Consider the following 10,644-nt stretch of genomic DNA (forward strand, 5'->3'; position numbering starts at 1 on the left):
AAAAAAGGCTAACTAAACTAGATGAGAAATACAAATTGCAGCGAATAATCAACTATTAATTTTAGGGTTCTTGACTCAAAGCACCAAAATCAGCTAAAATTGTCTCACTTACCCCATCAACAAATTTTTATTCCCAGTTACCCAATTTCAAGCAAAATAACAATTTTATCCTTAACCTAATTGTTTATTCCCTCATCTCTCTCTCGAGCAAGTCGTTCAGAGTCCTGAAGCTCCGGCGACGCTGCATGTCGGAGACCAGAGTTTCGGAGGGACAACTGCCGGTGCCCAGCATCACAGAGCAGCAATGTCTCCATGAAAGCCTTACTGGAGCCTCTCCTTCCTCGAAACCTTAATCTATCATCAGCGAAGCTCACCTCGCGGTAGCAGCCGACCGGGCATTTCTGGAATCTCATAAGCTTATTCCGATTACAGCGAGAAATCTGGTGATGTTTTGGTGTGGAATTGATGCCTGAGGTGATCTGGTTGCTGAAGGAGAGGAGCAACGAGAGCTCTGATTGATAAAACGGTGGACGGGGATGATAGATCTCGACGGCGTTTGCCAGAGTGCCAATGGGGTTTGCTGTTGTGGCTGCTTATCAGTTTAGGTGGTTTGTTACACAGGTGTGGATTTTTTGGGGATGGTGATTTGAAATTTGGTTGTGGATGTGAAAATTGAGATTTTGGCTATTGATAGGAGCATTTTAATTAATGCGACGTTTTACTTGCTTTTCCCTACATTTCTTGCGTTATTTCCTTATTAAAACCCTGTTTAGGAAAGTTTTCATTCTTTGATTAGGAAAGTTCCTATTTGTAGAAAGTTTCTATTTTTATAGTTTCTTTTTATCATTTTTAGTAAGTTTCCATTTTCGGTAGTTTCTATTTTTCAGTTTAGGAAAGTTTCTATTTTTCTTATTAGTTTCTATTTTCAGGACCTCCGAGCTAAAATATGGAAATGAACTCATAAATGGAAAGAGGAGCTTGCGAACACCAAGGGGAGCAAAGATGAAGGTACATTGGAGTAGAAAAATGGAAATGTACTAAAAGATTAATTTTACACATATTCCTACTCCGGCTAGGAGAAACCAAGCCAAGCAAAGAAGAAGGAGCGGCCGCCTGACCAAATGAACTTCAAATGAGCTGAAACCTTCCAGATCCATTCTAGACACCCAAAGGATCATTTCTTATGAAGAGTGCCAGAGAAAAATATGAGTGGAAGACCTTCAAACAATCAGCCCAATTTTCTACAGAAGCAAAACTGGAAAACTGGACCTGTAAGAGGTCCAGCAGCATTTCCGGCCCAACCACATGGCAATAAATTCTGAAATTTTACCACAGTAATCTACACTCATGGTGGATAATTTCATATGAATAAATCGGAGGCCCAATATGAAGTTTTGATGGAGAAATAATTGAAGGAATAAAGGGGCAGAAATTCACCTCCAAATCTGCTAACAACCTTTGTCAAACTTGGAGAGGAAAATCATTCCTAATTGAGAAAAAGATAAGCAAGTTGCAAGCAAGTGGAAAATCTTGAGGAGGAAAATCAAAGTTGCAAGCAAGTGGAAAATCTTGAGGAGGAAAATCAATTCAAGTTGAACAAGTGATAAACAAGTGGGAAGATATTTTTTACAAATTTGTCTAACATATCTAGCCCTTCATTTATGTTCATCTCCACCGTCCATTCATCATTTTTTGGGCTATAAATACACTTCTCCTCTCACTCTCAAGAGACCAATTCCTTCATCCATTCCATCTTCTTTGTCTCTCCATTTCCTTTCCATTTTCCTACACACCAATTCCTTCATCCATTCCATCTTCTTTGTCTCTCCATTTCCTTTCCATTTTCCTACACCAATTCCTTCATCCATTTCATCTTCTTTGTCTCTCCATTTTCTTTCCATTTTCCTTCTCCATTCTCTAGTTGCAAAGTTCTGCGTTTTCAAGCAAGGAGAGGAAGAAGAAGAAGGAGCCGTGAAGATCATATCCTCCATCATCCACCTTGAAGGCTTGCTTCCAAGATTCAAGATCCAACCATCTAGCTCTCCATCTCCATCTCCCCTCACGGTGTAATTCATTCTTTTTCCTTGTAATGATCTTTTGTTTTCCTTGTTTGAATTTCGTATGAACTTGTTTCTAGTTAACCTAACGTTTAGGGCAAAGTTTAAGCCCAATTTCTATGTTTAAATAAAGTTTTCGAATTCTATAATTGTGATTCTAAGTTGCTTATGTGCGTTTGTTCGATTAAATTTGCTTTACAGAAAACTTTTATATGTTTATCTTATTTGGGTCGACACTTATAGGATTTGCATGTAATTGGTGCTAGGTTTAAAAACATGAAATCGACTTTTCGTTTTTTGTAACTTGAATCAAAAGTAGTAAAGGTTCTGGACAAGAATCGAATTTAATTGAAGAGGATTGCAATTAGGTGGACTTTTCCATAACTAAGTTGTACACTTGAGTTGATAGCCTTTCTCTATGTCTAATGCATTGAACATGTCATGATTGACTAGCTTTCTAGGGCTTGATTGCATGTTTGATAGAATTAATCTAGGTGCTTTCGCTTAGGTTAATTAGCATTGAAAAGTAAAATATGGGAAATCATTTGCTTTCGAATGTTTCACATGATCAACTCCTCTCTCATGACTTGGAAGAACAATTATAGGGTTTGAATCGAATTTGATTACATGGAATTTCGCTTAGGTTAATTAGCATTGAAAAGTAAAATATGGGAAATCATTTGCTTTCGAATGTTTCACATGATCAACTCCTCTCTCATGACTTGGAAGAACAATTATAGGGTTTGAATCAAATTTGATTACATGGAATTGATTTTGATCTTTGTTCCTTGCGTTCCACCCTTGTATATATGTTTTTACGTTTTCTTTATTTTATTTATTTTAATTTTAATTTTAAGAATCCTAATCCCCCCCCTTATTTGTGTTTACTTGTATATATTTATTCTTTATTTTATTTCTGTAAATAATACTTTTCTTTATTTGTTACATAATTACAGGTGTACCCTCAATCCCCGGATAGAACGATCCCTATTTGCTTATACTACTAACGATATTTCAGGGTTAAATTATGCGCTTGCTTTCAGGCGCATCAGTTATTAAATTACTTCTTTTTTTACAGGTTTGCTTTTCGCTTTCTTGGTTGGTTCTTGCTTGCTTTGGTTTGGTTCAGCTGTTTCTGCTTCTATTTTTTCATTGGTAATTGGTTAAATTCTTGAGAGTTCATTAGTAATTGGTAATTTCATTTGGCACTGCTTTTCTGTTGGTGAATGAGATTTTTTTTTTTTTTTTTTGGTAAATGGTTCTACTTCTGTTGCAAAATAGAAGGCTTAGAAGGAAAGAAAAAATTAAAAAAATATTTTATTGTCTCCCAATAGACATCTATTGGGGGGCAATAGACGTTTTGAATTGATATAATCTTTTTTTTTTTCTTTAATCAGAGTTTTATTTGTGTAATTTTAGGAAAATTAGTTCCCATTTTGGTAATCGAAACGTCTATTGGGAGACAATAGACATCTATTAGGAGCCAATAGACGTCTATTAGCCCCTAATAGAGGGTCAATAGACATCTATTGGTGGGCAATAGAGGTCTATTGGGGGCAATAAAAGGTTTTCAGAAAAGTCCGGTGGGCGGCAACAGGTGACTAGAATGCAGCAACTGGATTCCGATGAAACTTGGTCGGAATCTGATGATCGGAATCCCGCGACCGGTGTCCGGCTCCGGCGAAATCTCATATGGTTTCTCTCTCTCTAAGTAATAAAGGGATGAGGGTAAAATAGTATAAAAAAAAAATTAAAAACAAAAAAAATATCTTAATGGGGTATTAGGGAAGATTTCCTTAGAGTGTTTTGGATAAGAGAGAATTAAAAAAACTTAATGGGGTATGTGGGAAAAAAAAAACCCTAAAAAAAGGGTAAATGGACAAAAACCCTTAATTTTATTATCTGACGTGGTATGAATTGTTGGTCCTAGTGGCCCTTGCGGTTCATCCGACTGAAAACTTCATTTATATGTTATCTGCGATTCAGTTGTAAGTTTCTATGGTGTATTTAGGATCTGATTCTAAGCTACTCTATGACTTTAAGGATTCGTTTGGTTGCCGGAAAGGAAATTGGTTCATTAGTCTTTCTTATGAGTATGGGAAAGTAAATTTCCCACTAGTTTCCCTACTAGTGTTTGGAAATGTCGGAAAAATAGTCTGAAAATTTATCTTACTTTCCTTTCCAATATTTGGTTTGTGCATGAATAGGAAAGTAGGTAATATCAATTTTTCAATAATATCCTTGTTATCAAAACATAAACAATTCAAGATTAAAAAATTTCTTGGATAATTTGGTCCTAACGACCATTAAAATAATATTTAAAGTAGGCAATTAATGTGCAATTAATGTAGGAAAAGTAGAAAAATGAATCCTATGGGGTGTGATGAGAGAATTCATTTTCCCCCTTATTTTCCCTTCATGCAGGAAAGTTGTTCATTTCCTTAGGTGTGCCAAACACGGGAAAGGATAAAGTTTTCCTCCCAACATTTCCATTTTGTGAACCAAATCAAGCCTAAGATTGATTTACAGTTGTAAAAAAATTAGTTTACTTTTAGTGTTTCGATAAGTTAATACTAGCAGAGCCCACCCACGATGTGTGTGGAGAAAAATTAAAGATAGTGGAAAAATTTCCCATACAACTACCATATTTTTCAGCTTTTTTAATTTATTTTTCTATTTTACAATTTACCATATCATCCTTATTGATTAATTATATTTTATAGTTTTTTAATATATAAAGGTTAAATTGGTAAAAAAATTCAGTTTTGGAGAGCAAGCTCTCTTCTCTTAATAATAGTATAGATATTGTAAATTTGTTCGACTTTCTATACGTTGTCTTTAGAAATTAGCTAGCACGGCCCACCCACTATGTGTGTGGAGAGAAGTTAAAGGTAGTGGAAAATCTTTTTATATAACTAACTCATTTTCTAAAAGGGAGTTTCTATTCATACATCTAAAATTGGCATTTAGACCTCCACCTAGTCAAATAAGACGAGATATAGAGAATGAATGTTCTCATATATAATTACACCAAGTCTGTGGTGTATATAAATAAATTACAATTGTACTACAACGTACTACAACTATTGTGTACTACTGTACTACACAACATATACAAGGTAAGTAGTTACAACAATATATTCCTTTGTAGTCTATTCCTAATAGGGAACGATGACTCACACTAACACTCCCCCTCAAGTTGGCGCATATACATCAACCATGCCCAACTTGCTTAGTGAGTCATAAAACGCCTTCCTAGAAACTCCTTTGGTAAGTATATCTGCAAGTTGCTCTTCACTTGGAACAAAAGGAAAGCTAATAATTTTGGCATCTAGCTTCCCCTTTATAAAGTGACGATCAACCTCCACATGCTTAGTACGATCATGATGCACTGGATTATGTGATATGTCAATAGCTGCCTTATTGTCACAATACAACTGCATGGAATTTTTTAGTTTGAAACCCAGATCATGTAACAGATTTCTCAGCCACAACAATTCACACACTCTGTGAGCCATACCTCTATATTCGGCCTCAGCACTAGAACGTACCACAACTTTTTGTTTCTTACTCTTCCATGTAACCAAATTACCTCTGACAAAGGTAAAGTAACCTGATGTCGACCTTCTGTCTGTGATATTTGCAGCCCAATCTGCATCTGTGAAGCTACAAACCTCAAGAATTTTGTTGTGTTTAGAAAATAGTACTCCCCTTCCTGGAGCTAACTTCAAGTACTTCAGAATTCGCATAACAGCATCCATGTGACTCTCACTCGGATTATGCATGAACTGACTCACCACACTCACTGCATATGCAACATCTGGTCTACTATGAGCTAAATAAATCAAGCCCCCAACTAACCTCTGATAGCCAGATCAATCAGTAAGTACCTGATCTTGATACTCAGCTAAACAATGGTTCTGCTCAATAGGAGTGTCAAAAGGTCTGCAATCCAACAAACCTGTCTCTATCAACAAGTCAAGAACATATTTCCTCTGGCACAAATAGATTCCTTCTCTCCCCCTGGTTACCTCAATTCCTAAGAAGTACTTAAGCTCACCCTAGTCCTTCATCTCAAACTCAGAGGCTAACTGTCTCTGCAGTCTATCCATCTCAACAGTATCATTACCAGTGATTACCATATCATCCACATAAATAATTAGAGCTGTTACCTTCCCTTGTTGATGCTTGAGAAACAAGGTATGGTCTGAGTTGCTCTACCTGTAACCAACATTTCGCATGAACTGTGAAAATCTGCCAAACCAAGCACGAGGTGACTGTTTGAGACCATACAGAGATTTTCTAAATTTCCATACAAACTCACCAGGAGAAGCAACTACATACCTAAGCTAGAAGGATCAAGCTTAGTGTCTCTTTTAAAAAAAAAAAGAATATCTGAGAAAATAGAGAAAAGTTCAAAATGAAGAAGAGGAAGAAGAAGAAGAATAGCAACCATTCATGGATGGAAGAAAAAGAAAATTGAACACCAAAAGGATCACAATCGTATAGGGCAGACAAGAAAATACCTTGACCATAGAAAGTAGGAGAACCACGATCATAAAAAAACTTGACATTACATACAAGAGCCATAACCATAGAAGCTTTGGTGTTGAAGAAGAAAAACTTTATAAAAAAAATTGTGGGAAAAATTCACCAACGGTGTCTGGACACTTAGGGGACTTTCAGAATGATACCTGAACTTACAAAGTCACCAATGTGATACCTGAACTCATTTTTTTGTATTAACTTCGTACCTATGACCAATTTCCGTCACGGAACCGTTAAATTTTGCACGTGCGATGCACGTGAGTCACTTAATGAAGACAAAAAGATTGATTTACCCTCAAAAGTTTTTTTTTTTCCTTTTCTTTTCTTTCTTTCTTCTTCTTCTTCTTCTTTTTCGGTTCTTATTCTCTCCTTACCAACACCACCGCAACCAACACTAGACCACACCGGTCAATCAGTTCAACCAACACCACTGTCGTCCCCATCGAGCCCATTTTCTTTATCGATCTCCGACGAAACCCTCTTTCTTATTCATGGTCCTCTTCTTCTTCATCCTCGTCCTCTTTAGCAACAGGCAACCTAACCCCCTGCATCCTCGTTTTCCGGACCTCTGTCGACATCGTGTGCCTCTGCCTTCACTCTCAATTCTCTGGCCTACAATTGCCTCTGATTAAAGTTGGGCTAGAGACCAAAGTTGTTGGCTAGACAGATGAAGTTGCAGGTGAGGATGGTGTGGAGGTGGTGTTGCATGTCGGGAATGACAGAGAGGATGGCGGGGTGGGATTGGAGCTGTGATTTGAGAGTGGAGGGCTAGCGGGGTCTGAGTTTCTGATCAATGGTAAATAAAAGGTGGTCGGAAGAGAGAACGAGAGTGGTGGTGGCTAAGTTGTCAGCGGCGGCGGCGGGGATGAACTCGGAGTGAGCGGTGAAGCCTCAGTGCACAATTTCAATTTGTTGTAGGATTTGAAGTGGGGGGATTTAGACTGATTGAGTGGCGGTTGAGAGAGAAAATGTCGAAGCAAGGGAGGGGAGGGTCAGCCAGGAACAAGTTCCGGATGTCGCTGGGTCTGCCCGTGGCGGTGACGATCAACTGCCCCGACAACACCAGAGCCATGAACATCTACATCATATCAGTGAAGGGGATCAAGGGGCGCCTCAATAGTCTGTCGTCGGCCTGCGTCGGCGACATGGTGATGGCCATCGTGAAGAAGGGAAAGCAGCATCTGAGGAAAAAGGTGATGTCGGCTGTGGTGGCCCGTCAGCGCAAGCCTTGGCGCCGAAAGGACGAAGTGTTCATGTACTTTGAGGACAAGTAAGATGATTTGAATCTTGATGATTCAAATCAGGGGAAGAAGAAACCAAAAAAGAAGAAGAAAGAAAGAAAAACAAGAATAAAGAAAGAAAGAAAAGAAAAAAAAAATTGTGGGTAAATCAGTCTTTTTGTCTTTATTAAGTGACTCACGTGCATCGCACGTACAGAATTTAATGGCTCCATGACAAAACTTGGTCATAGGTACGACGTTGATACGAAAAAATGAGTCCAGGTATCACATTGATAACTTTGTAAGTTCAGGTATCATTCTGAAAGTCCCCTAAGTGTCTAGACACCGTTGGTGAATTTTTCCCAAAAATTGCTTTAGAAAAATTCCTAACTTATAGAAGGCAACATCTTTTAAATTAGAATAATTTTAGGAATGTTTTATGTTAAATATGGTATTCAATGTTATATCAATTCCATAATTTTATGCTTGATTAATAAGAATAATTTAAGAAAGATATACCTCAAATATGATATTAAATAACTAATCAGATATTCTTGCCTTTTATGTGCAAAGACATTCAATAAGGGAATATTAGTCATGTAAAAAAAATTAATGAGGGTTGGGTCAGCAAGATGGAAAGGAAAATAAATCTGAGGTGACAGTTGAGTCACTAGACCGCAATTAACAAGAAAAATTAATGCGGACTACAATCAATATACAGTCTAGTTTTTGGACTTTAATCAAATTAACTATAAAAAAAAATTGGTACTCACTTTGACCAAAATGCCATGAAAGTATGAGTTATTTACAAGAATTTAACAGAGAAGTTGATGGTAGTGACCAAAGTGACAGACAATGTTTAAGTTGAGTGGTTAAAGTGAAATGTCAATTGAATCATATTTGAATAACCAAAATGATAATTGTACCCTTTATATATACATATACAATTATATATATATATATACACACACACACACACATACATATCTTATCCAGAGTGAGGTCTCGCTCTGAAATTAACGTTTGGGGTTGGAGTTTAGGGTCACTTTTTTGTCTCATATCCACATCTCGACCTTTCAGTTTTTAGGTACTAATGTATAGATCATCTCTGAAAAATTTCAGCCAAATTGATGATCTTTAAGGTATCTAACTTAGTTAACCAATGGACGAACTGAATCTGTCCACCATGAACCTTACTAGCTTTAATGCAGTTATCAATGCCTTAACGGCCATCAATTTGGCTGAAATTTTTCAAAGATGATCTATACATTAGTACCTAAAAACTGAACGGTCGAGATGTGAATATGAGAGCGAAAAGTGACACTAAACTCCAACCTCAAACGTTAATTTCAGAGCGAGGCCTCACTCTAAATAGTTACTATATATATATATATATATTTTTTTTTTTTCTTTTCTTTTCTTTTTTTGAGTTATTTATTTCTTCTTTTTTTTTGGGAAGGGAGGAGGGGCAGTGCAATCGCACAAGTTGTGCGCCCTCAAAACCTACCCTGGATACTTCAGAGTTGAGACTGATCAAGTCAATAATTAGTAATTACAAGCAAATAATAGCCCCTTGCCGTAATCTTGCTGGGGTGTATCAATAAAGAGCTGCTTAGCCTTAGATATATCAATTTCATCAATAAATTCATAAACTAGTAACCATGTTTATGTCGACCAGTGATGATCACATGGTCATTACGTGATTCAGAAATTTGTGGTCACTCACCCTTAAATCTAATTTTAAGAGTTGAGATTTTTTTTTTTTTTGAAGGAGGGCCGGTGTGGCTGCTCTCAAGTCTTAATTAATGAAACCATAGAATCAAGGACGGCACATAGAGCGTGAACCTCATATTACAATAAGTCATGTATTCTAACATGCACCAGTTAGCAAAGAATGCTCTATTGACAACTCTATTTTTTTTTTCTGAAGAGAATTGGCAACTCTATTTACTTTGACAAAGCGGTGACATAACAGAAAAATAACTCTTCAAATGAGAAGTATCATAACAAATTGCGCAGCTTTCCTACTATGTTGCCTCACAGAATCTAATCCGGCGACACTCTGTTTCATTATGCCACTAGAAAGCTGCGACCATTTGACAAAGCCAAGAACTCTCCACCAAACTAGGACAATCAAGGCACCAAGATGCTCGTACCGGGACAACGCCCACATCTTCTTATTGAAAACAGTAAATAAGTAATACCTAGCAAAGCAAAGTAATTAAAAGTAAAAAACATAGCTGCCTAAATTGGGCCCAATTTCTGAACCCATGCCCAAGACTCTTCCAAGATTGGGAGGAGGCCATGCCAAGCCCATGATGGTTCCTGTCTCACCCCTAACGTTGCACCACCATCCATACCAGGCCACATTAGCCATCAAGCCCTCCCTACCGTCCTAGCAACGCCATTGAACCCCAACCTACTTGAACTGAGCTGACCACTCGGATTAGCCATATGTCGAACCCTTACGATCTCCCATCCCAGCCTGCAAAACACTGATCCACATATAGCAGATCGATCACCAGATCCGCCTGCAATCAATCCTGACCAGAAAGATCCCTGATCCCGTATGCAAACAACCAAACTCAGGTCAATCTTCAATCTCAGCCTCACCTCAATAAGCCTGTCGCCTGGACTCCGAGCCCTGGCTCTGCCAAACTGTATGGTCTGACCTTTTAGACCTGTCTTTCACCAACGATCCCACCACTATCGATCCCAGAGACGCTCTTTCCCCACCTAACAACCTCCTTTCCCCATCATGAACATAGCTATCAGACCCAAGATCCCTCTAGAGACTAATAGAGCAGCCAAGACGACTC

The 10,644-nt window shown here is 37.8% G+C and overlaps 1 protein-coding gene across 1 annotated transcript; it reads left to right on the forward strand.

The window, feature by feature from the left end:
- Nucleotides 1-7,573: 7,573 nt before the first annotated feature.
- On the forward strand, nt 7,574-8,141 carry LOC112183387 (60S ribosomal protein L23; the record flags this gene model as incomplete). The annotated part of the gene is made up of 2 exons (XM_024321750.1): nt 7,574-7,875; nt 8,132-8,141. Coding segments are annotated over exons 1-2 (312 nt in total), but the record flags the coding sequence as incomplete, so codon positions are not given.
- Nucleotides 8,142-10,644: the final 2,503 nt, after the last annotated feature.

Source organism: Rosa chinensis, chromosome 2, assembly GCF_002994745.2.
Source record: "Rosa chinensis cultivar Old Blush chromosome 2, RchiOBHm-V2, whole genome shotgun sequence".
NCBI classification, from domain to species: Eukaryota; Viridiplantae; Streptophyta; class Magnoliopsida; order Rosales; family Rosaceae; genus Rosa; species Rosa chinensis.